We start from the raw sequence: 27,082 nt of genomic DNA, 5'->3' as shown, positions 1-27,082 counted from the left end.
GCTGAAACGTTGCTACAACTTTAAAAGCACCACTACTATGGCGTGGGAAAATACCCGAACAAAGCTGAAGGCCATACATGTAAGTACCAGCGAAAAGTTAAGAAAAATTATATATATATATATATATATATATATATATATATATATATATATATATATACACACACACACACACACACACACACACACATACATACATACATACATACATGCATGCATACATACATATATAAAATTCAGCTTTGTTCGGGTATTTTCCACATCATTATAGTTGTGTTTTTAAAGTTGTAGCAACGTTTTGGCAGAATCTCATCTACCATCATCAGGCTTCTGTATTGTGTTCGTCTGTGAGTCAGACTTTTACAGTTGTTTCAGTTTTAAATTTGGGGCTAGCCTACTGCTGTGCCAGAATGGCTAGCCCCAAATTTAAAACTGAAACAACTGTAAAGTCTGACTCACAGACGAACACTATACAGAAGCCTGATGATGGCAGATGAGATTCTGCCAAAACGTTGCTACAACTTTAAAAGCACAACTATAATGATGTGGGAAAATACCCAACAAAGCTGAATACCATACATGTAAGTACCCACGAAAACTTAAGAATATATATATATATATATAATACACGTTCTACGCACCAATTCCACCCACGCTTTCTACAGTTTTGTAAACAAACTAAAAGACTCAAGGTTCATCTCACCCCTGCAAGGACCTAATGGTAAAGACTGCTATTAAAGCCAACCTCTTTAACACATTCTTTGGCTCAGTATTTGTAAACAGCAATGGATCATGCCCAGTATTTCCTAGTTGAACCACAGACAACTACAATGATCTAATACATATCAATTTTACATAAAACAATGCTGAAAAAGCACTACACAATCTTAAACCATCTCTATCTATTGGACCGGACAGAATATGTGCCTACTTCTTTAAAAAACTACCCACTGCCATAGCCAAACCTCTAAGCATAATCTTTGAAAAATCCTTCAGGACCAGCTCCTTGTCAAAACTATGGTCACAAGCCACGGTCATCCCCATCTTCAAAAAGGGAAGACCCCAGCTTAGTTGAAAATTACAGACCAATCTCCTTATGCTGTGTCACCTGTAAAGTCATGGAATCAATTATTAACCAATCTATCATCCTCTACTTAGAAACAAACAACTTACTCTCTAATAAACAATTTGGTTTCAGGAAAACACTATCATGTAATCTGCAATCTTTATATATATATATATCCTAATTGCTGCCTTGTTTAATAAGGAGAATATGTAAGCCCAAGGCACGACCAAAGAGGTAATCTACTTCCAGGGTCGGGGTTTATAATATGGCTAGAGCTGTGCAAAGAACAGGTTCATGGTTGGGAACTACTCTTTGACCCTCGATCACTCTGGATCTTCACATTAAAAATGATGGGTGGCAAGGAGTTGTCACTGGAGTACATCTGGTTTATCTGGTACATCCATTGTTATTATTTGGAGTTGGTTTGGTCTGGCTGAGAAGTTTTAAAAAGTCATCCCATAGCTGTCCAGGTAACTTTGCTTTATCAAGACAAAAAGTTGTTTTTAACTAATTCTATACTACATTCATTGTCAGACCTGTTGCCATATGCTAAATAAATAAATGTCAGATCTGCAACTTGCTTAAAGCATGACATCCAAGTTATTAGTTTCCTAAATCAAATGAAGGGGGAAAGGTAATACCTTTTTGTGGATACAGAGCACTATATATAATGACTTCTTAGTGTGCTTAAAAGCCTATGGTTTGACCTTTCCACTGAAGGTTTAATCATTTTTGAAGACTCCATTTTCACTCTAGTAATTGTCACCATGGCTCATAAATAAAACCTCAGAGGGAGCTATCCAGCCTCTGTGGTCAAGGATAGTAGCACCTTCTCTTCAGAAAAGACAATTGGCTTCTGGTAATTGAAATGAGATAACCACAGCTGATACTCCCATATAGGAAATTAGAGATGGGGAATGAGAAAAATGCACAGAAGGAGGCTTCCATTGAAGAATGCAAAGCTGGGCTTCAAGGCAAAAGATAAATCACCCAGAACTTATGAGTAGCTAGGGAGATCTTGTGCTTTCTTTTTTATTTCTTTGTTAAGTTCATTTTCTATGCTCACTCTTAGAAGTTCAAGATTTGTATAGGGAGGAAAAAAGCAATCCAGCACATTAAATCACTAAAAGAGAAGCATAAAATATCACATGGGGTGAGCTAAGTAGAAGCAAGGAACCATCTTTCATATACAGACAAGCACAGCCAAATTACAAACGACACCACTTCTACCAACTGCAAGCAGAATTCATCAATTTTGAATGATAATTTATACAGGTGAAACTCAAAAAATTAGAATATCGTGCAAAAGTTCATTTATTTCAGTAATGCAACTTAAAAGGTGAAACTAATATATGAGATAGACTCATTACATGCAAAGCAAGATAGTTCAAGCTGTCATTTGTCATAATTGAGATGATTATGGCTTACAGTTCATGAAAATCCCAAATCCACAATCTCAAAAAATTAGAATATTACATGCAATCAATAAAACAAGGATTGTACATAGAACAATATCGGACCTCTGAAAAGTATAAGCATGCATATGTACTCGGTACTTGGTTTGGGCCCCTTTTGCAGCAATTATTGCCTCAATGTGGCGTGGCATGGAAGCTATCAGCCTGTGGCACTGCTGAGGTGTTATGGACGACCAGGATGCTTCAATAGCGGCCTTCAGCTCTTCTGCATTGTTCGGTCTCATGTCTCTCATCTTTTTCTTGGCAATGCCCCATAGATTCTCGATGGGGTTCAGGTCAGGTGAGTTTGCTGGCCAATCAAGCACAGTAATCCCATGGTCATTGAACCAGGTTTTGGTGCTTTTGGCAGTGTGGGCAGGTGCCAAGTCCTGCTGGAAAATGAAGTCAGCATCCCCATAAAGCTCGTCTGCAGAAGGAAGCATGAAGTGCTCCAAAATCTGCTAGTAGACGGCTGCGTTGACCCTGGACTTAATGAAGCACAGTGGACCAACACCAGCAGATGACATGCCTCCCCAAATCAACACAGACTGTGGAAACTTCACACTGGACTTCAAGCATCTTGCAGTGTGTGCCTCTCCATTCTTCCTTCACACTCTGGGTCCTTGATTTCCAAATGAGATGCAAAAGTTGCTCTCATCAGAAAAGAGGACCACTGAGCTACAGACCAGCTCTGTTTTTCTTTAGCCCAGGTAAGACGCTTCTGACGTTGTTTATTGTTCAGGAGGGGCTTGACAAGAGGAATATGACATTTGAAGCCCATGTCCAGGATCCGTCTGTGCGTGGTGGCTCTTGATGCACTGACTCCAGCCTCAGTCCACTCCTTGTGAAAGTTCCCAACACTTTTGAATGGCCTTTTCCTGACAATCCTCTCCAGGCTGCGGTCATCCCTGCTGCTTGTGCATCTTTTTCTTCCACACTTTTCCCTTCCACATAACTTTCTATTAATGTGCTTTGATACAGCACTTCGGGAACATCCAATTTCTTTTGCAATTACCTTTTGAGGCTTTCCCTCCTTATGGAGGGTGTCAGTGATGGTTTTCTGCACAACTGTCAGATCATCAGTCTTTCCCATGATTGTGCTTCCTACTGAACCAGACTGAGAGACCATTTAAAGGCTCAGGAACCCTTTGCAGGTGTTATGGCTTAATTAGCTTATTAGAGTGGGACACTTTGAGCCTCGAATATTGAACCTTTTCACAATATTCTAATTTTCTGAGATTATGGATTTGGGGTTTTCATGAGCTGTAAGCCATAATCACCTCAATCATGACACATCACGGCTTGAACTATCTTGCTTTGCATGTAATGAGTCCATCTCATATATTAGTTTCACCTTTTAAGTTGCATTACTGAAATAAATGAACTTTTGCACGATATTCTAATTTTTTGAGTTTCACCTGTATGTATTTGATTTGCCTTTAAGTTATGCATCTGAAGTTAAAGATATGTAATACAGTATATGATATTTGAATGTTATTCTTAAGATGTATATTCAGGTTTGAACATAACTAAGTGAGCCAGCCCAGAGCCCAGAGCTATATTTAACCCCCCAATTCATTTGAAGCTTAATGATAATGGATGGAAACTGAAAGTGTTGCCCAGGAAAACAGCCATTAAAATAGATTCAATATACATAATAAAACAACAAAAACATTGATAACTAGCTAACTGGGTGTGAGAGAGATTATTTGTACTTGTGTGTGTGTATATGCGTGTGTTGCATACACTAGTTCATGTAACACAACTCCATTTCTACCATCCCCTACCTACAGTGGCCCTTAGCTTCCACAAAAGTTTTAAAGTGTTGTTTCCCTGATCTGCAACATTGCCATCATTGTTTGGCCCTTCTTTGATAACATAAAAAACATTATGTTTGTTTGTTTATCTTTCATTTTAAGGTGTTTTTATAAGAAAAATTTACTATGGAAAAATCACTATGGAAATTGTACATTGGCTATAAATCAACATGCTTTTAATTGTAGGGTCCTCTAATGAGATACCTTACGCTAGCAGATATATAGTTATGCTTAGAAGATGTATGTGCTGTGTTTTAGTTTTGCATTACAAACCATAAATGACATTTCTTGCAGGAATGTTACTATTTCAAGTTACAATCAGTTTGTCCATTTACATACTACTGGTACTAACACTCTCCTATCTGTACCTTTAGTTAGCCCAAACAGTGCATCACAACACAATTTTTTTTTTGCATCAAGATGTCTCAAATTTGCTAACTGAAAGAAAGTATGCCCCTTTATTCCTGTGTTGAAATACCAAAGGTTGTCATACCAGTTGTATTCACAGAATTGTGGCTGCTGTAGCCTTGCCACAGTCAATTGCCACTACATGATCATGATTTCCAGGGGCTCCCTGCCAGTTTCCCACAATCAAAGTCAATGGAGAAGCCTGCAGGAAGTTGAAAGTTGCCCATGTTCCCACTACTTTTTTGCCTACCTTTGGTCATTCTGCATCTCAGATTTAACAGATAATCAGAGTTGGAAGGGACCTTATAGGTCATCTAGTCCAAGCCCCCTCCACCCCAGAAGACCCTACACCATTTCTGACAAATGGCAGTCCAATCTCTTCTTGAAAGCTTCAAGTGATGATGCTCCCACAACTTCCAAGGGCAAGCTGTTCCATTGGTTGATTGTTCTCACTGTCTGAAAGTTTCTCCTTATGTCCAGGTTGAATCTCTCCTTGTTCAGTTTCCATCCATTATTCCTTGTCTGACTTACAGGCACTTTAGAAAATAGCTAGACCCCTTTCTCTCTGTGACAGCCCCTCAAATATTGGAAGATCGCTATCATGTCTTCCCTGGTCCTTCTCTTCACTAGACTATCCATGCTCAGTTCCTGTAACCGTTCTTCATATGTTTTAGTCTCCAGTCCCCTAATCATCCTGGTTGCTCTTCTCTGTAATATTTTTAGAGTCTCAACATCTTTTTTATAATGTGGTGACCAAAACTGGATGCAGTACTCTAGGTGTGGTCTTATTAAGGCTAATCTCTATTTCGGTAAAGAATATCTCTGAAAGAAATGACCCAGTGGGTTGCCTAGTGGGACCTCATTGTTATTCAGATTAGTAGACCATACTTGCTTGTTGAACTGCATAGCTGTCCTTATCTTTACCCAATCTCAATTTTTTTAAGGTTATCAGCTTACATCTGCCGAGTGCTACGATCTGAGAAGCAATCGAGTGGTAGCTGACCAATATTGCCACTATTACCCTGAAAACATCAAGCCAAAGCCAAAACTCCAAGAGTGCAACCTAGACCCTTGTCCAGCAAGGTACATCTGTTAACAATTTTGAGATGCTGTTTATACTGAGATACAAACAGGTTAATTATTTTCTTTTAAAATTTCTCAGAGATTTATTAAGATTCCTTAGTAGAATGTGGATAGAATGTTTGTGTTACATTTGGACTATAACAACAACAGCAACAGCAACAGCAAAAAGAGTGGGTCGCTATTTATCAAGAGCTTAAATACTTGCTCAACAAGCAAACATCTCTAGAGCTGCAGAAAACTAACGTGGCATAACATAAAAGAAGGCATTTAGATCAGTAGGGTTCTTTTTAATGGAAACGTTTTTGAGTGAACATTCAGATATTTGATTTTTTAATCATGTCACAAGTACAGGTAGTCTTCAGCTTACAGCAGTCTGTTTAGTGACATTTTGAACTTACAATAGCACTGAAAAAAAGGGACTTATGACCATTTTTCACACTTACAACTGTTGTAGTATTTCCACGGTTGCATGATCAAAATTCAGATGCTTGGCAATTGACTAATATTTATGACAATTACAGTGTCCCGGAGTCACGACATCACTTTTTGAGACCTTCTTGCCAAGCAAAATCAGTGTGGAAGCCAGATTCACTTCATAATCATGTTACTAAATTAAGATGCTGCAGTGATTCACTTAAACATGGCAAGGAATAGGGCATGGTAAAACATGGTTAAACATGGTAAAATAGGGCAAAATTCACAGAACAACTATCTCATTTAGCAACAGAAATTTTGGGCTCAATTGTTGTTAGTTCAGGACTACCTGTAGTAATAATAACTTAGAAAATGAACTAAGCCAGACGATTCACAGATTATACAATGACAGGAGAGATTTGCAATAAAAAGGGGTTTAAAAAATAATATTTTCTATTTTTAAAATATTTCAGTACAATTTGAAATCATATTTTATATTGATATTTCAGTTTAAAAGTTGAATTAAAACAGAAAGTTAAAAAAAAATAGAACAACATGGAAAGAAATTGTACAAACAGGAGAGATTTAAATTTAAGGCATCATTGGATTCAAAGAAGGAGCATGAACCAAGAAGAGTAGCAACAAAAAATATATGTGGAAAGGACGAGCAGAGCAATAGGAACAGTTTTGCTTTCTGCAGTCTCACTGAAAGACGTTCTTATGGCCTATAGAAAATATATCACATTCCATATGAGCCTTGCACAGCATTGGACTGTCTGGGAAGGGGGAGAAATTACATCAGGTACAAGACTTGGTTAGAGTACAGATGCGATCCACCCTCTGAATTCTGAACAAGCCTGATGATTAGAGAAATGGAGCCCACATTACTGTATTTGCAAATGAACATCTGGCTCTCCAAAAGAGATCAAAGTAGGTGTAGATAATCCCTTTTGCCATTATTGTTATATAATAGATGACTCACATATTCCATTTATTTATAAGAATTGATCTTGTTATTTTCCGATTGAATTTTGTACACAGGCTTGATCATTCAAAGGCAGATATGTTTAAAAAGGTATCTACATGGTGCAGGCTAATTAAGAGATGGGAAGAAAGAGAGATTTAAAAAAATACTTCTGAATAGACCCTAGGTATAATGCGCTACAGATCTGTGTGGTTGAGAAAGTTTCGGGTTGTGTACAGGTGATTTTGGGAGAGTAGACAGTAAGTATACAGGAATGTAAAAAAAGTGAATACATGCGCGAACAAATCAAAATGGCACTGACTGGCATTAAAAAAGAGAGGCATTATGAAGCTTTTTAAAAGCACAAAGCTTTTTAAAAGCACAAATGTTGATAAAGACCTGTCTGACTTTTGCTATCTCAGTTCCAGAATCTTGTAGCCGAAGGAACATACATTTATATCATCAGCTGATCCTTTGCATTGGAGAGATTATTGTAATTGTGTATCGGTTTGCGATGGCTAAAGATAATTTAATGTTAGAAGCATATAAGTTCTTTGCAGCAAGAACTTTTATTACCAGTAATTTGGATTCTGGCTTTTTCAAGGGGTGGAGCAAAGGAGGGCTAGAGTGGGAAGATTCAAGAGTAGTTGACACTGCTTTGACACAAGGCATAAGAGCTGTGTGCCCTCTCTTAGAGAAGCCATATCTCAATCCAACCTTATATGAAAAACTATTATCTTGTCTCCAATCTGCCAATTTGGAGAAGATTGTAGAGAAGAAAGTGGCCAAAGAGAGCCTTAGATGAAGTAGATTATCTAAATCATTTACAATTCAAACTCAGGCTGGACATGGAATCAAAGCAGCAATGATCATTCATAGAATGATCATTCTATATCAGAACCTTGAAAATGATAATTCTCCTGCTCCTAATAGGACTTCCAGCAACTTAAAATAGTATTGACCATATTTATGTGGGGATCCTTTCCTACTGTAGTAGTGGTTCCAGTCAATATTCTGGTAGGGAGGAGGCTAAATTTAACCAAGGTACTACAGGGCTCGATTCTCTACCCTACTATTGTAACAAGTATATGAAACCACTAGGGATGGTCAACCATCAGTTTGAGGTAAGGTATCATTACATTTTCATACCAGTTTAAGTTGATAGTTTTGCTGTTCAGCTATTGGGAGACAACTGCCCATAATCTTTTGACTGTCATCTCTGACCTGGATCGAATGGTACTTCCCCATTCAAGAGTGGTGTGCAACTTGGGGAAGGCTTCCCGGACTGTCAAGTCTTGCTCAATGAACAGGTGATAGCCGTGGCCTGGAAGGCCTTTCTGCAGCTCCATCTGAAGTTGCCCCCTTTCCTAGATTAGGGGACCCTTCAGAAAATCATTCGTGCCCTGGTCACCTCATGGCTCATCCCCTGCAATGGACTCTGGGTGGCACTACCCTCGAAGATGAGCTGGAAGTTGTAGCTGTTCCATAATGCAGCAGCATAAGCAATAATGGGTAGGCCTTGGAGTGCCAGTTTGTCTCCAGGCGCAATTCAAGATCCTGGTTGATTCCTGTAAGGCCTACATGGCATAGGGCCTAATTACCTCAGAGACCATATATCTCCCATAGTATCTGGTGGGGTTGGTATGTTCTTTTTTTTTTTTTCAATTCAACAATGCCATCTAACGGGAAATCAAAGGCTTGCCTTCTCTATAGTGGCACCTGCCCTATGGAATTAAGATCTAAACAGCCCCCACTTTACTAGTATTTTGAAGAGATCTGAAGAGCCTGGTTAGGATGACTAAAGCCTCCTTTTAACCTTGGTTGTTTTCTTTTGTTTCCATCTGGGTTGTAAATTAACCGTAAATGAAGAAGCTAAAGTGCCTGGGACTTATAACATTCAAACATATAAGCACCTGCCACCTAACATTCCTGACTTAACAATTGCCAGTAAGAAAGTCTGGATAGTGTACATGGCAGTACCTGGAGACAAGAGAAGGAAAGAGAACAAACTGGAGAAAATAAATAAAAAATACAAAGTCCCGCAAATAGAAGTAGAATGGCTGTGACGAAAGAAAGCACCACTTGAATACAATCAGCATTGACAAAATCACCATCAGCCAGTGGCACTTTATACTTGGAACAGTTTATATCTTCCAGCAGTACTTTTTAAAAATATTTTTATTATTATTATTATTATTTAATTTATATCCAATTGTGTGTGAACAGAGTTGGTTCCGGGTATCATTCATATTTATCCAATTCAAAATAACAGTATTAATAATCTCTATCACATTTATCCATTTTAAGTAATCCTCATTATATTATTCAAACATACATAGGCAAAAAATGTCTAACTCTTCATCTTTATCTCTGTCTTCTTGTTCAATCTAAACAGTTCTCTATTGTACCTGAACAAATTTGACTAGGTATCATTTATATTAATCCAATTCACGCTAACATTGTTAATAATCTGTATCACATTTATCAAAATTTATCAAATTTATATAATCTTTATTTGAATATTTAAACATACATAAGCAAAAAATGCCTAACATCTCATCTTTATCTCTATCTTCATCTCTATCTTTCCTGTTCAATCTAAACATTTCTCTATTTATCAAACATTAACCTCTGCCTTTCCCATATTCTTGAGGATAAGTGGATAACAATGTCAAATCCAGCCTAAATATCTGGCTGACTATGCAACAAACCATGATAATAATTACAATGATTTTATAATATATTTAAAGGTGAGGCTTCCTTGGTGTTCTCTTTCTTTGAGCAAAAAGTCTAGGAATAAGTACTTATTTCAAACCTCTTGGCTACTACAATTGGGGATGATATGATAAGATGGGATAATAAAGAAAGAAAGGCAGAGGTGGAGAAAGCATTCCACTTGACCCATTATCTCAGAAAGCACAAACAGAGACAGAGCAAGAATATTTTTCTTTGTCCCCTTTATACCATTAACTATTCATAGAAGGAGAGTACTTAAAGAGCCCCTATCTATACGCAAATATTTGGATATTCTTCCAAATGACTTTGGAGACTGTGGTTTTGAGCAGAGGTACTAGGAAAAAAAGCTTAATTGTTCTGTTGCTTTCTGCTCAATACAAACAGTGGATTCAGGTTCCTGTGCTGGGTAGAATTTGGGTCTCTTATCAAATGTGAGGTGAAAAAGGCTGTACATTAGTGCTTATTATGGATAAAAGCATACATTGGAAAAGTCATGAGAATGCTTTCTTCACTAATCATAGAGGTCTCTTCAGTTCATTTCAAACTGGCAGATCCTGCTGGAAATTTCTTACCACTTTCCCCTTACTCTGTCATCACAATGCTGAAATGTATTTGAATACTATAGATCAGCATAGCTGGCTGGAGAATTCTGGGAGTTGAAGTCCACAAGTCTTAAAGTTGCCAAGTTTGGAGACCTCTGCTGTAGATAGTAATAATAAAGCAAGTACTGGAGCACATCACACCAGACATACGATTGGAAGGCAAAATCGTGAAACTGCATCTCACTTACTTTGACCATGTCATGCAAAGGAATTCACCGGAGAAAGCAATTATGTTCGGAAGAGTTTGTGGTAAAAGAAAACCAGACTGCCAAAGAACATGGCAGCTGGAGACCTATCAACACTGACGACAGACAGAGCATAGAGGAAACCAAAGAAATAGTGAAAGATCAGAAGATCCAGAGAGATCTGGTCATAGAATAGCCAGGAGTCGGACCCAACTGAATAGATAACATCATCATCTTCAATAAGGCAAATGTGACAGCAAATTCATATTCCTATCTCCATTACATCCATGCTCAGAAGGCCAATCAGAAGTGGCATATTTTATACAATAAGAACTTCTGCAAGTTTAAAATATATGGAGGGTTCTATCTGAAAAAAAGTTAGCTGCCCTTACAGGCCACAATTACTAGGACCTGACGTGTATCAGAGGAACAGGAGCATGGGCACTTTGTAGAGGGCAGATAATAAATCTGGCTCCTTATTCTGGACTGTGTGAGTCATTAATAGTTGGGACATCTATTTATGTGGTGCTTTGATCTTTCAGGAGAGAACTTTCTCCCCCATGCAGATGTACATAAAAGATATAAGTGATGAATCATGATCATAGTCATCATAAATGCATTCATCATGAATCATAAGATACAACGCTTAGTGATAGTCATAGGATACCATATGTACGTATGGGAGAAAGAAGAAAATTCTCTATATATATCCTGTTTTTCTATTTGTCAACAGGGAATTTTTTAAAAATCATTTTCTGTATTCTTGACTTGCCAGAGCTATGCAAGCTTTGTCAATGCTGGTAAGGAGGGAACAACGTTCTAATATTCACAGAGAGATAGACAGACAGACACCACAGCTCTGCTGTTGGAAAAATGATTGTTCTTCCATTAGGAAGAGCGAGGTTGATATTGAAACGAGGCAGAAGCAACCCCTACCTTTCTTGAATCACTGCCATTTTCCATCTGTTGGGGGACAGAGTTGTAAATATTGTGAACCCCCTAAACTAATGTTCTGACCTTAGGTGCATTGGAAGATAATTATCCTCTTACTGGTTGCAGTTCGGTTCACTAATGTACATGGAGGGATGCCAGCTTACCTGTTGCCAATCTTTGGCTGGCACAATAAACATAAGAAGATAAGCAATGATTACAGGAACAGTTCCCAATCATGGTAAGTTCCTGCAATTATTGAACTATCACTATGGGGGAAAATAAAAAAAGAATTGCCATCCTGCATCAGTAAAATTGGCCTCCGTGAAATAAGTCATTCTCCTGCAAACATTACTGTAGAGTTTGGATTACACCTGGGATATTATGCTCATTGTATGATTTGGTGCCGAACAACTTTATTTTACTGCTAGTAAAATAAATTGAGGGTGTAATTGCCTCCACCTAAATCTAAAGAGATGAGTCTTTGGTAGCAAGAGAGTAATTTTTATAATACAATGAATCTTTGATCTATCGGTCCTCAGCTCAGCAAGCTTTGAATGCAATGGACAAAATATGTGCATGTATGTACTGTATATGCTTTTGTACATGGGCAAAATCTCATTTGCCTTTTTATATATACATAAAGTTCCACTCAGACTTAATGGGCACTCTGCTTTAACTAATAGCAATAGCACTTAGACTTACATACTGCTTTATAGTGATTTTACAGCCCTCTCTAAGTGGTTTTACAGAGTCACCATATTGCCCCCAAGAATCTGGGTCCTCATTTTACCCACCTCGGAAGGATGGAAGGCTGAGTCATCCTTGAGCCTGGTTGGATTTGAACAGGTGATAGTCAGCAGAATTGGCCTGCAGTACAGCACTCTAACCACTGCACCACCAAGGCTCTTAATACCTGACAATTGCCTGTTATTATTTGTTTCTTTGCTTAGCAATATGAACAATTGACCAAATAGTTTTAAGTGTTAATTTTTTAGATGAAATTTCTAAGAAAACAGTGGTTTTCAGAGAGGGTGTTTGAGGCAAACTTACTTCAAATAGTTGGCCATTGGATTCCTGTAGGAATTAACATGTTGTCGGCCTCTACAGATTATTCAGGAATAAATCTTGAGTCTTTAGGAGAAGCTTCTCAGAGTTGACATGGCTTAGGTCAGTTGATTATTGCAAACAAGAATGAAGTCATCTGTTGTTTCTTTGCATACACTTACAGACGTGTGTGTTTGTGTCACATCACACAAGCAGATGGACAAAGAAGATCTGGGAACATACATGTCATTGTCAGACTTTACACCCTAGCCTTTTCTTCCTGTTGCTTTGAGTCAGTGGAATTTTGGTAATTCTTTTCCTAGTCTTGAAAATTGGAGGTTTCTATTCCCTTTTTATATTAATAAGTCTGTCTGGCCTGAGAATCACCAATTCCTGGTTCACCAGCAATAGTCCTCATAATGAATATTATTAGACAGCCAATAGTGTAAGCTGATTGTATTGCATTTCGCTGCAGTGAATAAATGGTGCAGTTTTTGTAGATTTAACCTGTTACATGTTCACTACCTATGTAGAAATGTATATACTCAAGTGTCAACCGATGTAACAGAAAAGCAGCCTCATTTCATATTTATTTCTGAGGAACTCAAAAATAGGGGCTTATGAAATTACATCTTGTAATTACATGAAATGACTATCATGTTCCAGACAAAATATTTCTACTCGTAAGAGCAGACTGTTTCTACTAGATCACATATCCAACGAACATTATTGAATTAGAGAGTGGGAGGGGGGACATTTTTTACCTACTTCCCCCTGTGAACTATTCAAGTTCTTGTGTTTGGTATGAGAATGAAGATTGTAATGAGTTAAATGACTACAATTGACAAGGAAAGAAATGGCTTCACATCTGGCCAAAATTGGTCAAAGGACTTATCGCATACTACAGTACTTTTAGGATGTTGACTTCAATGCAGTCAAGTGGAAGATTAGTTGAGATCAGGGGTGGGATTCTACCAGTTCGCACCTATTCGCTAGAACCGGTTGTTAACATTCTAAGCAGTTCGGAGAACCGGTTGTTAGAAAAAATTACTGGCCTAATCCTGTAAGGAAGGCAGGAAGGAAACATTCTGGTGTTGCTTACAAAAACTGCCTCTCCATTAACCCTTATTACCGTATTTACCGGCGTATAAGACGACTGGGCGTATAAGACGAGCCCCCAACATTTCCACTCAAAATATAGAGTTTGTTATATACTCGCCGTATAAGACGACCCCCCCCAAACTTACAAAATCGCACAAGCAGCATCCCATTCCTGGGAGAAAAACAAAAAAACAAAAAACACGAACTCTTCCCGAAGCGCAAAAGCAAGGATGGCGCTTTCTCAGCTTTGAGCGGCGTCGCTGCTCTCCCACCGCCTCCACTCGTCCCCACGTGCGGCAAAGTTTCTGCCACTGGGGGGGTGGAGGGGGGTGGAAGGAGGTGAGGGATGGGGCAAAGCCTGGAGCCTGCCGGTCCGCTTGCACGAGCGGAGTGGGTGGGTGGGTGGGAAGGGAAAGGAGAGGCCGCGCTGCTGCCTGCAAGTGAAAGTGTCGCGCCTGCCCCCTTTCCCGGGAAAGTGAAAGGCCTCCTCAAGCAGCCCCGCGTGCGCACCATCGGGACTCCAAGGGTGGGGGATGGACAGCTGCCAACTCTCTCTCTCTCTCTCTCTCTCTCTCTCTCTGTGTGTGTGTGTGTGTGTGTGTGCGGTGTGGAGGGTAATTCCGGCTATCTCTGGCCTCCGCTCGGTTTTAAAGTCGCTTGGCCAGTTCCCAAGTCGCAAGCGCGTGCTGGCTGGGAGACGCGGCGCTGGGTGGCAGCTCGGTGCCGGGGAGGCAGATCTTTCTCTCTTAAGTGGGGAGGAGAGGAGGGGACAAGAGGAGGGACGGGACGGGACAGGGGGTGGGAGGAGGTCCCTCGCCTTCTTCCACCGCCCACCGGACCCTTTTCTTCCCAAGGGGACCCTGGAAAGCAGCTCGGGAGCCGGGTGGCCCTGCCCAGCGGGGTCCCATCAGGAACTTCCCAAGGACACACACCCCCGCCCCAAGCACAGCACTCCCGGTCTTTCAAAGAGGGAGGGAGAAGTGGGAGGAGCAAATTGCCGGCCCCGGCCCGCTGCCCAGAAGGAGGGGCACCACAGTCCACTTCCACGACCTTCTCCCCCCCACTCCCCGGGCCATTACGCGGCTCGGGGCTGGCTGGGCGAAGCGGCCCTGCCAGAGACCCTCCCGCTCCATCCCCACCCCACCTCCAGATTGGCCTCTTCAAGCGCCCCAAGCTGGGCGGAGGGTGGGGGGGGGAGGAAGAGAGACTCCGGCTGGGCTTGAAGGGGCTTCGCAAGTTGCGGAGCTCCGCCCCCGTCGCTCTTGCACCGAGTGACAACAACGTATTTGCCGGCGTATAAGATGACCCCCCCACTTGGAGGCATGTTTTTCAGGGCAAAAAAGTCATCTTATACGCCAGCAAATACGGTACATTCTTGTCAGGACTAATCTTCCTGTCTTAGGAACTTCTCTGGAGTTTTTTTCCCCTCCTTTGCTGGTACTTTGCTTGTGTGGAGTGACCATTCAAAGTTACAATGGCACTGAAAAAAGTGACTTATGACCATTTTTCACACTTACAACTGTTGCAGCATCCCCACAGTCATGAGAGGCCAGGCGAGGAGATGCATGCCTCAATGTGAGTAATGTTGAGTTGGCCACGCCCAGCCAGTAACATGACCACCAAGCCACGTCCACCCAGTCACATGACCACCAAGCCACACCCACACCTAAGCCACGCCCTCAGAACCGGTTGTTAAAATTTTTGAATCCCACCCCTGGTTGAGATGTATCTTATCGCTTGTTTATCATGTGGAGTAAAAACTTCAGTTTAGAATAAAAGCCCAACTGAAGCATTTAACAAATTGAGTTTGACAAATAGCCTCTGTTCATACAGATTTGCATAGCTGATGTTATGGCAGCATTGATCTTTTGTCGTTTTTATTATGTGCTAGTGGTCATGTAAGGCAGGGATCCCCAACCTTTTGACGCCGTGGCCTACCGGCATCAGCTGGGCGCCGCAGCCGTTCAACTGGCGCCGCCATCTTTTGACGAAAGTGCTCGGTGACCTCACGAGCACTTTTCGTCAAAAGATGGTGGCGCACGCTCGTGAGCTTTTTCGGTAGAAATGGCTTTCTCCGGAAAAGCTCACGACTTACCGCCATCTTGATGAAAGTGCTTCCGTGAGCTTTCTACCGGAAAAGCTCACGGAAGCACTTTACCAAAAGATGGCGGCGACCCAGCCCGGTAAGAGTTGTTCCGCGGACGTATCGGTCCAGGGACCGGCGTGGGACCCCTGATGTAAGGTATGCAATTTTACATCTTAAATGCATTGCTTTTTCCATGTTAATTTTTCTAGGCCAATATTTAAGTATTAAAGAGGGATTTTAGGGCATAGGCTGATAATGAATACTTCCCATATATTATTTGGTGTTACAAAACATGTGGAATGCATGTGATCCAAATTATAATTGTTGTTAGATTTTGCAAAGCCAAGGAAAGCAACCCAAACAAAAAGAATGCATTGAAGAATCTTTAAAAATTAACGTTATGTACAGAATTATTATACTGCAATGTTATGAAATCAGTAGAGAGCATTTTTGTTTTTCAGTAAATAATCATGAGCAGGATTCAAGATCCCCTCCCAAACCATCACACTTTCTCTTACTCTGACTTCCCTAACATTTATACTGTATTTAAATTTTAATAGAATTTCTCCCAATTTGATAGGTGTAGATTTAATTCCTTGTTTTTTCATATATGAAGAAAGTACAGTTCTCTGTTCTTAATCATCAAAAAATATGCATTAACTCTTTCTCCTCTCAGAATTTTAATTCTAGAAAGATAGTTGTTAGCAATATTTCTATGTATGTTATGGTTCTCATATGAACTAATTAATCAGCCTATATCAGTTCACGAGATCTTTTGCAAAATAAAGCGCCTGGTTCCTTATATCTTTATATTTTGTTTGTAGGTTGTAGGAACAAGTAGAATGAGTTAATTATCTAATGCTATGTTTTTGTATAATGTAATCATTTAGTGTTTATTTTATTGTGTGTACCTTCTACTCAGAGGGTTGGCATTATTGTTCCTAACAGTGATGGATACAAGCAGATCATGCCCTATGACCTCTACCATCCTCTTCCTCGGTATGTAAACCAAATACTCTATTTAGCAATAAGAAAATGTATTTTTGTATTTTACTGGCAGCCACACATTCTTGATTCTGGTGCTTTTTCTGCATTGTTTTCTGATTTTCTTTCATTTCATCTGAAGGAGACTAGATTGAGGAAACCTGTAAAGCTGTTTTATTTGTTTGTTTAAGAAAATGTGTATGTCCCCTCCACTGACTGTCAGTGACTCTGAGTGGTTTACAAAAATAAAAACCCAATATAGAAACAATTTTAAAAAATACCGCTCCCCCCATGGCAACAATCAATCAGACAAGCCACTTGATGGGCTCCATCTCACTCTGGATTCCCTAAGCCCGTTAGCAAAACCAGTTCTTTAGGGCTTTGCGAAAGAGTGTCGAAGTGGGGGCCAATCTGATTTCCACAGGGATGATGTTCCAAAGGGAGGGAGCTACCACAGAGAAGGCCCTTCTTCTTGTTCCCAACAGATGTGTTACCTCCCAACAGATGCATACTTCCTTAGGAGAGGGGACCTTCAACATTCCCTGCCTCCCCCTTCTCGAGGGTCAGTAGATGTGACTGGGAAAAGACGCCCCTTCAGATAACCTGGTCCCAAGCCATGTAGCTCATGGAAGGTGACAACCAGCACCTTGAATTGTATGTGGAAGCACATTGGCAGCTAATGCAGCTCCTGCAGGAGAGATTACCTCTCTACACATCTGGGTCTGCTCAAAAACATGTGGGCCGCTGCATTTTGAACCAATTCGAGCTTCCTGATGCTTTTCAAGGGCAGCCCCATATCAATAGAGGAAAATATTTGTAGTTCAGGGTTGAAATGAAGGGTCCTTGGTGCTCTCTGAGCTTGCTTGTTTTCTTGCAGACGTTTCATTACCCAAACTAGGTAACACCATCAGTGCTAGCACTAGCACTGATGATGTTATCTAGGTAGGGTAATGAAACGTCTGCAAGAAAACAAGCAAGCTCAAAGAGCATCAAGCAGCTCTATAAGAAAGCATTGCAATACTCAAGACATGAAGTGACTAGGGCATGAGTCTCTCTCTCTCTCTCTCTCTCTCTCTCACACACACACACACACACACACACACACACACACATGCACACTGTACATATAGTGTTTGGAAAATCTACTGGTAATAAAGAATGATAGAAGCTTTGAAGTTTCTTTAGCGTTATATACAGTAGCATGCGACTATTAAATGGAATTCCAATTTACTATGAAAAATTATGTAGCTTACTTCATTTATCTTTATTATGTTACAGACTCATTCTTAAGCCCAATAATTTTATCAGAAATTTGACATTTCAAAGCCAAGTCGTGGCCGATGGACCGTTGGATATGCAAGCAAGTAATTGGCCAGAGCTTTGGTGCTTCTACTAGGGAAATACCACTATAGTCTAAAGCAGGGGTCTCCAACCTTGGCAATGTTAAGACTTGTGGACTTCAATTCCCAGACTTCTGTCCACAAAGTTGCCAAGTTGGAGACCCCTGTACTCAAGTACCTATTCCAGGGCTGTCAAACTGGCTGAGGAATTCTGGGAGTTGAAGTCCACAAGTCTTAATGTTGCCAAGGTTGGAGACCCCAGGTCTAAAGTACTTGCAGTTACGCAGACCAGATATGGTTGCCTTTCCTCTGAACTCTTATGTTGCTTTGAAGGTGGGAAAGCACCCCGTGGACTGCCTGCTCTTCTTCCTGTGGAGGAGGCATTCAAAGCCGCACAGTCTCTTGCGTGGAAGAAGACATCCAGGGATTGGTCAGCTCTGTGGAGGAGTGGAAGTGCATGTACACTCCCAGGATGCCCATTGTTCAGCCTTGCAATATTTTTGATTGTCCTAAGTGGCTTGCTCAAGAGTGGTCTCCGGTAATTATGTTCTTTTCATTATTGAACTGCATATTTACAGTCACTGAAATAAAGTCATTGAAATGTCTGCATTATGAAAACCCCAATTCTTTCAACAGTGGTACACATATATCCCGGTAAGTACAGGAGAAAAAGATGCTAGTTGAATTAAGGACTATGCAGGGCAATTTTGTAGACATGCTCAGACCTTTTAATCATTGAATTACGACACCGATTCTTTGTAGAGGGGATACTGAGGCAAAACATCATGCAGTAGGTTGTTTGGCTACTGTTGGAGGAGAAATGGAGATATAATGGAGCGCAGAGATACAGAACACAATGCCAGACATGAATGTTGGTATTGAAAAAGATGTGGGCTATGAGATCAAGCAGTAGCTAGGATTCTAGCTCTTGATTTTGTGTAGTTGTCTCAACTGTGAAGTCAGTGGAGGCTACAATCAAATGGGGGGCACTTCACTGTATTGTCAGGGCCTTGGCTTCCCTCTCAAGGCTGAGCAAGGTTGGGAAGATAAAAACCAAAGGAAAAATAAGAAACACTGGATACTATTTAGAAATGCATTCAAGAGGGAAATGTAAGATTGTAATCTTTAAAAGTAATGAAAAAAATAAAACTAAAATGACTACCTTATAAATCATGAAAGTTCACTGATTATATGATTTTAACATTTATAATGTGCTCTTTGTTCAGAAACTAGAGATACTGGATAGCTGCCCAGTTATAAGATATAACGCTAAAAGACCAACTATAGTAATGAAGCCAAATAATATAATGCTTATAATGATCCCTGATTATTTAAATTTCAAATTTTATTGATAGTAAAATGATGTGATAAAAATGTAAAGTTTTATTTTAATAATGTCCTTTTACATATTTATAATTCAGGCCATCCTCTAGTTCTTTAATAAGACAAATAAACATCTTGTTTCTATTTTCATTTGGTTTTAATGTTATACCAAAGTGTGATCCTGGAACATTCTGAATAAATTATTGTTTCTCAAAAATATAGGATAAGAGAGTCAATTTATTCAGCCGCAGTGTGCAATAAATTTCAGATGGAATCCCTTAATGCAAATAACTAGAAATTTACATAACAATTAATAAATTACCAATAAGACACTTTAGTTTTTTGTTAAAGCACATAACCCAACAAACCTAGAATGGGATTAAGTGGAATTTAATTACCAGGAATATTTCTAATCATGATTTCTTGCAGAACTATGCATGCTTATTTGATTGATTAATTATGTGCCTACCAATGATGTCAGCTGATAACAGCCACTTAGACAGACTTTCTACAGGATGATTTATCCCCAGCTTGGTCTTTCAGAAAGATCTTCCAGTGGTGTACCCATTGCTGCTGTAATCAACTCCACCAACCATCATTGTTGGTTGATCTCTTCTTCTCTTCTTTCTTTCTCAGGATTATGGTATTCTTAAAGGAGTTGGTTTTCTCCTAATGCATCCAAAATATAATAATTTGATCCTGGCCATTTGTGAGAACTCTGTGATTCATTTGTTTGTTTGTTTTCAGCCATGCACGATATTCTTGACTCTTCTTCAGTACCAAAGTTCAAAAGCATCAATGTTCTTTCTAGCATGCTTCTTCAAAGACCAGCTTTTGCTTCTCTGGAACGTTGCACAGACAACCATTGTTCACATAATTCTGATCTTTGTAGGTAGAGGTGAATCAGGAAATCTGCATTTTTTTTCCTAAGGCTTTCTTTGCTGCTTTACCAACTGCTAGTCTGTTGTATATTTCTTTTTATTGCTGACTCCTTTAGTCAATCCTGAAAGGTAAAGGTTGTCCACCTTCTTCACTGTCAGTTCTAAGGTCCTAAGCCATGGATCGGCAACCTTAGACACTCGAAGAGCCACAAAGATCCTAACTGGAAGCTCCCCCATTCAATTCTGGAGCCGACCAGACTCTGTGCTGGTTCCCCCACCATAAAATCTCCTCCTAGCACGGTGTCCTTTTTCCTCTACCTGTCCTAACCAAAAGCCCTATCAATTGTGGAGCTGACTAGCAACAGGGAGCTACAGTAGAGGGATGAAAGTGCCACGTACAACTCCAGAGCCGCAGGTTGCTGACCCTGTCCTAAACCCTCAGTTTCAGAAAGTAAAGGGAGCTAAGATGAGAGGCCCTGCTTTTCAGTAGCAACGCCAGCTCTCTGAACAATCTCCCAATGGAGACCAGACTGCCTCCCTCCTTGATTAAATTCAGGAAGAGGCAGAAGACTTCACTACTCCATAGAGCATTCTAGTTAGGTTTGGCCTTTCTATTTTAATTGGTTAATTGCATTAGGGGGGGAGTGATTTTTTTAAAAATTGCTTCTCATTGTTATTTTGATTTTGACCATGAATGTTTTAATTTTGTCTGCGCCATGCAAACTACTGAGAATTTATTTTGATTGCGACAAGATATAGATAAGTAAATAATGCGCTGATTTGCCTATGTGGTGAAGAGTTTTAGGTGGCTGTAGGCCAAAAAGTAAAAGATGAAATATTTGATCACTTAAGAGGAAGAGAAGACAACCAGCAGTAAATAATGACAAAATATCAGAAGAAAGGCTGCAGTAAAAAAAAAAAAAAAAAAAACCTGCCTTGTAGCATCTGAAAGGCTTTCTCCTTGGCAAAAGATGATTCTTGAATTTCTCTTGGTGGTATTCTGAAGATTGCTTTATTGATGGAGTAATGAACAACAGTAGTGCATTATGTGCTATCTTTCCATCAATCTGAATCCTCCTTGTCTACTACCCTTCCCAATCTGAAAAAGGCCAGCAGGAGGAGTTGCATCACAATGTCTTCCTTTGGATTTAATGGGAGGTTGGGAAGTTAGATAGAGTGTAGACTCCTGGAAACACATTGGTTCAGAGAAAGCAGAACATTCATAGCTAATTAATGGCCCTCTTGTGATGAAATAAATGTACAAACACCACACAGCACCCATGTAACTTTCACTAAAATGCTTTCTCAAGAGAAAGCTATTGGAAAAGCAAATTTTCTTTATTTCAACTGAATGATAATTATTTCCCACAGTATTCATACTAAACAAGGTTACATGGGATTGGCAGTTGGTATCAAAAGCCAACTATATACAAACCAAGCATTTGGACAGTCCATGATACACCATTCGGGTTCTGTTTCTCTTCCACGTGGCCAGTCAAGGGGTGGAGCGGCAAATGTATTCATGCTTATGAATGGAAATAATTGATTATGGTTTTCCTTTCAGTGCACAGTGACATGCGGCCAGGGTTTGAGGTATCGAGTCGTTCTGTGCATTGATCACCGAGGAATGCATACAGGCGGCTGCAGTCCTAAAACAAAACCGCACATCAAAGAGGAATGCATTGTCCCTACTCCATGCTACAAGCCAAAAGGTAAATTAACTAGCAGCCTAATCCTTGAGAAGCAGTTATTGAAAATAAGTGCATTTTCCCTCAGCAGGAAAATGATTGCATTTTTGGGTTGTGTAGCTGAGAGCTAATGCCTGAGGCTTCATTTAAGGAGCCAACACTGATTGTCATGATTTGACAAAAACAGATTTCCTGGCAGGAACTCTAAGCCTATGTAATCACTCTTAAGCTCTACTTGCCTATAATATGGTATCTTTATGGATGGAAGAAAGACAGAGGAAAAGAAAATGCTATTACCACAAAGGAAGTAAGAGGGCTAATATATTTTGGTAATAAAATTAGGGACAAATTACTCTTGAGCAGATGTGGATCCACTGATCAAGAGTTTAACTTATAATATCTCGCAAAATTGAATTCAGGTTCTAGTATTTACTTCTCTCCTGAACTAGCATACAAATCTTTGGCTGAGAAGTATTGATCCGTTAGCCACTATTTTGTTCTGCATGTAAATTGTTAATTTTTGCCAAGTGCTACTAAAGAGAAAATAGACTCCCCTGATAAATATCTTTCAGGAATTAATGGTAGCATAAATACCTCATTATAGTGCTGTGTAATGAGAAGACTACAGATTATGGTTATTTAAAGAGCAGGATCTATATCTTCGCAGTCAACAATGCAGTATTTACTCCCCCCCAAGGTGTTCTATTTGGCTTGTGGGTGCTGTACTGGTGATAATTCTTCATTAAGTGCACTGGTTGAATAGAATGCAAATAATATAGCATTCTATAAATAAGTAAAATTGCCTTGAATTGTGAGGTGGGCAATAAATTTATTAACAAATAAAGTGTTAAAAAGGGACAAAATAAAATGGAAAATTGTCTCCAAGACATCTTTTTTAAATATTCAATGGGAAGGAAGTAGTGAGATAAGCTGCTTCTTGCATCCTTTATTTAACAAACAATTTAATTTTATTTACAAATAGAAAATGGTTTGTAAATAAGGCTGGCAGTGGTACCCAACAGAGGCTTGGTCAGCCTTTTACAGGTTTTTATTACACACCAACTGACTGGTAAGCAGTAGATTGTATAGCACTTCAAACTCTATCTCCCAAAAGTGATTTGGAGCACATGGGAATGCAAACGTAGCATCTTTCTACCACACCTAAAGTGGCTGCATCATTTAGTGGGATCACAAGAGAGAGCAGTATAGAATATCAACCCTGGTTTATTTGTGTTATATCTGCAATGGAAATCAAGAATATCTCCCCCAAACAACATGGAGGTTTCTAGAGCTACCTCTCTGCTTCTGTTGGGAACATGTGGTAGGTTTGTTCAATTATAGATCCAATCTTCCCTAATTAACATGTCTAATGAAGAGAAGAGAATAGGGGTGATATGAGTACTTGAGGTGCTGTCACAGAGAAAAGGGATTTAACCTTTTCTCCAAAGCACTGGAAGGCAAGGTAAAAAGTAAAAAGGGTCGAAGTTCATTAAAGAGAGATCCAACCTAGGACTAAGGAGAAATTTCCTGACTGTGAGAACAATTAATCAGTGGAATAGCTTGCCTCTGGGAGTTTTGGGTGCTCTATCACTGGAAGTTTTCAAGAAGAGACTGGAAAGCCACTTACCAAGAATCAAGAGGTTTCCTTTTTCCTTTTCTAATGTTCAATTCTCTGTTGGGTAAGATGGGAAAGAGAGCTCATAAATAACAATAAATAGCTTGGCTACTTCCATAGTGCGAATGTAGATTTCTATAAAAGATTTATCCAGGATATAAAGTATGCAAATATATTTATTTATCACATGCTTGCTCAGTGACCTCAATTCAATCAGTAAAGCAGAGGTCTCCAAACTTGGCAACTTTAAGACTTGGACTCTTGACGAATGTACACTTTTATGTACATGGAGAGCATTTGCACCAAGACAAATTCCTTATGTGTTCAATCACACTTGGCCAATAAAGTATTCTATTCTATTCTATTCTATTCTATTCTATTCTATTCTATTCTATTCTATTCTATTCTATTCTATTCTATTCTAAACTATTCTAAACTATTCTAAACTATTCTGGAAGTTGAAGTCCACAAGTCTTAAAGTTGCCAAGCTTGGAGACCCCTGCGCTAAAGCAAGGATAGAGAAGCTTTGACTCAAGGGTCTAATTAGACCTTAAAGGCAGACTAGTCTGATCAAACAAGAATTCTCTGCCTCACCCAAAGTCCCACCTCTCCTCTAACTCCATCATCTCCATTGCTCATCTGGGCCTGTGCTAACAAATGCCCTTATAACACCCTGCCTTTCTCCCCCAAAAGCAGGGGTGTCAAACTCGCTGCCGGCCCGCCAACCGCATCATGCACTGGTCACCCCCACCCCCGGTTTAGCGAAGGGGGAAAAAGTTGCGATATGTCATGTGATGACAATGTGACGCCACGAGTTTGACACCCCTGCTCAAAAGAGAAGCCTAAGCCACACAAGAAGTATGTTGCTACTTTATTTCCTAATAAGAATCTTGCTTTCCAGATCCAGGCCAAACCAATTTGCCTAGCATCTATGTAGAGAAGAATTTAGGAAACTGTAGCTCCCTCTGTCCTTTTATATGCACAAGCAGACTTAAATGATGTAACAGAGTACATGTTTATTTTGCTCAGTCAAGTGTGAGTCTCACCCTTCATCCAAATTCAGTGCCCCGATCCTGCACTAAAGAGAAGTATGCCTTTATGCAAGCCTGATGATTTTCACTTCAGACTGTTTTCTATCGTATATTTAATTTCACTTTGAAAGACGCTTCATGGCCGGGTCCTTCATTGAGGGGGCGGCATGCAATATGATAGGAAGGAAAGTTCAGAAGTGTTTCTGGATGCGTGTCATGTTCGGCATAGTCTCTAAAGCTCAAATTCTAATATTAAAGATGCATTATTCAATGTCAATTGAATGCATTGAATTGTGTTGTATTGAGCCCTGCAATAAATGTACTGAGTCCTCTAATAAATTAGTTCAGCTACCTTTAATCCTTAAATCAATCTTGCTAGGAAAGTTATTGTTTGAACAGCTTAAAAGAAGGTCCCATGAAAGATGACTTAGTAATGTCAGAGGAGAAAACAAAAGTGTCTAATAAAATATTTATAGCATGATATTCATATGGCTTTTACAAATAGTACAATAAGTCATTAGCCCCCTTTATTCAGATGATTTCATATTGCTTTCAAGTGTGACTATCGGTTTGCTATGGATTGATTTTCATACCCTTTTTCCTTTGACCCTGAAGGGCCAGTGCAGCTCCATAGTTTAATACAGATTCATGTTCTCATGAGAACATAATTCGGCTCCTCAGCTGAGTATTTTATCAAACGCTTTTAATGCATTTCTCTGATACCAATCTTGGAGGGGAAAGATAGAGAATGGTGCTGCTTTATCTCAAAAATGACAGTAAAACTATTTAGCTCAGTCTTTGAACCCACAATGTTGATGAACTGATAAACTCTGCCTAGAAGGGCATCACTGAACGATTTTAGTCTTCTGTTTGTTGAACCATCATTCATCACATTTACATTTTCTTCTATGTCGTAATAAGCTATCAAAGTGGAACATAGCAGAACCCTTTTTATAGACTGTAAGAATTATTACCACTCTTTTTTCCCCACTTTCAGCCAAGCAGTGCTGAACTACATAAGCCTACTAACTTGGAATCACTTAGTACACTTCAAAGAAAAGTACACTTGTGTGCAATACTTCCTATCATTAATAATAATCATCTTCTCTATTCTGGAAGTTTCCATAGTATTAGACAAATATGAAAGGGAAAAAAAAAACTCTTCATCTGTCACACTGGAAAATGTATGGGCAGTGCCAAGCTTATACATTTCTTTGACAGAACTGTGTCAAATGGAATAAACCACGATAGGAAAATACATTTTGACTCACAGGCAAACCTCCATGTTTTTTTTCCTTTTGCACAATCTGGGCAGTTTTGAATTAAGCATAGTGTCCACCTTTTGCAGCAGGAAATCTACCATTAACTAAAATTTGCCAATATTTTGAAGTTGGTTTAACATCTTGACCTTTTTCTAAAATTATTAACCATGCTTTTCTGATTTAGATGAAATAGGAAACTCTTTCTCTTACAGAAGCAGAGCAAAGGGCAATATGTATAGCCAGAAGGCTCATTCATATCTCATCTTATTAAATTTAGTCTGATTGTGTGAAATAACTTTTCAGGAAGCTTTGTACTGTGCAAGCATTGTCTAGATGCTCACAGATAGTTAGCAAACATGGCATAAAAGCAAGGTAATTCCTCTTTAGATAAGTTACAAAAGAGGATTACGTTTTTTTAAAGTACATTATTTTTGCATGTTTCCTATTTCCCTATGATTGTTTTTCTAGAAAAACTTCCTATTGAAGCTAAATTGCCATGGTACAAGCAAGCTCAGGAGTTGGAAGAGGGAACGGCGATTTCTGAAGAACCAACGTAAGTTTTAAAACATTATCTGCTGAAATCATTACACTTGATGATCCAAGCAGCACATTACAATTATATATGATATATGAATTACAATGTGAAACACACTTAAATCTGCTTGGAGCTAAGGTGTTCTGTCTCCCCTTCCCTTTCCCCCTAAAGGTAAGGGATTATACACACACACAAACACAGACAGGCAAGCTGGCTTGAACTTCGCAGAGCAAATCCTCTGTAACTGATAACATTCTTGGCATCCCACTGCGTCCTGTCTGCCAAGTCCGAGCTGGCAGCAATTGTAAATCAAAGTCTTACTCACACAGAGGGAAATGGGTCTTTTACTTCACAAAGTACAAGACAGTCCACAAAACAATTGTTCTTTCAACATAGTCATGAATAAAGTCTAAAGTAAGTTAAACTTTGTCCCGTGCAAAGTTTAAGGAGAAAGCACACCCATTTTTATCCCCTGTGGGGTGTGGCTCAGTGACTCAGCTCACTCTCTGGCCCTCCCACGCCACCTACGT

At 39.6% G+C, this 27,082-nt stretch overlaps 1 protein-coding gene across 1 annotated transcript in view; it reads left to right on the top strand.

Moving 5' to 3' along the window:
* The window catches only part of ADAMTSL1 (ADAMTS like 1), a 252,080-nt gene that overhangs the window by 122,834 nt on the left and 102,164 nt on the right, over positions 1-27,082 (top strand). Inside the window, exons 9-13 of the mRNA XM_087957646.1 lie at positions 5,690-5,828; positions 16,842-16,892; positions 18,551-18,755; positions 21,986-22,133; positions 26,486-26,570. Of these exons, the coding sequence (XP_087813772.1) occupies positions 5,690-5,828; positions 16,842-16,892; positions 18,551-18,755; positions 21,986-22,133; positions 26,486-26,570 (628 nt within the window). The remainder of the gene's footprint in view (positions 1-5,689; positions 5,829-16,841; positions 16,893-18,550; positions 18,756-21,985; positions 22,134-26,485; positions 26,571-27,082) is intronic.

The sequence above is a fragment of the Notechis scutatus genome, chromosome 2 (assembly GCF_049901735.1).
Source record: "Notechis scutatus isolate UNSWTSFEM ecotype Mainland chromosome 2, rNotScu1.2, whole genome shotgun sequence".
Lineage (NCBI taxonomy): Eukaryota > Metazoa > Chordata > Lepidosauria > Squamata > Elapidae > Notechis > Notechis scutatus.
Note: the sequence above shows the minus strand (reverse complement) of the source record. Positions and strands in the feature narration are given on the sequence as shown.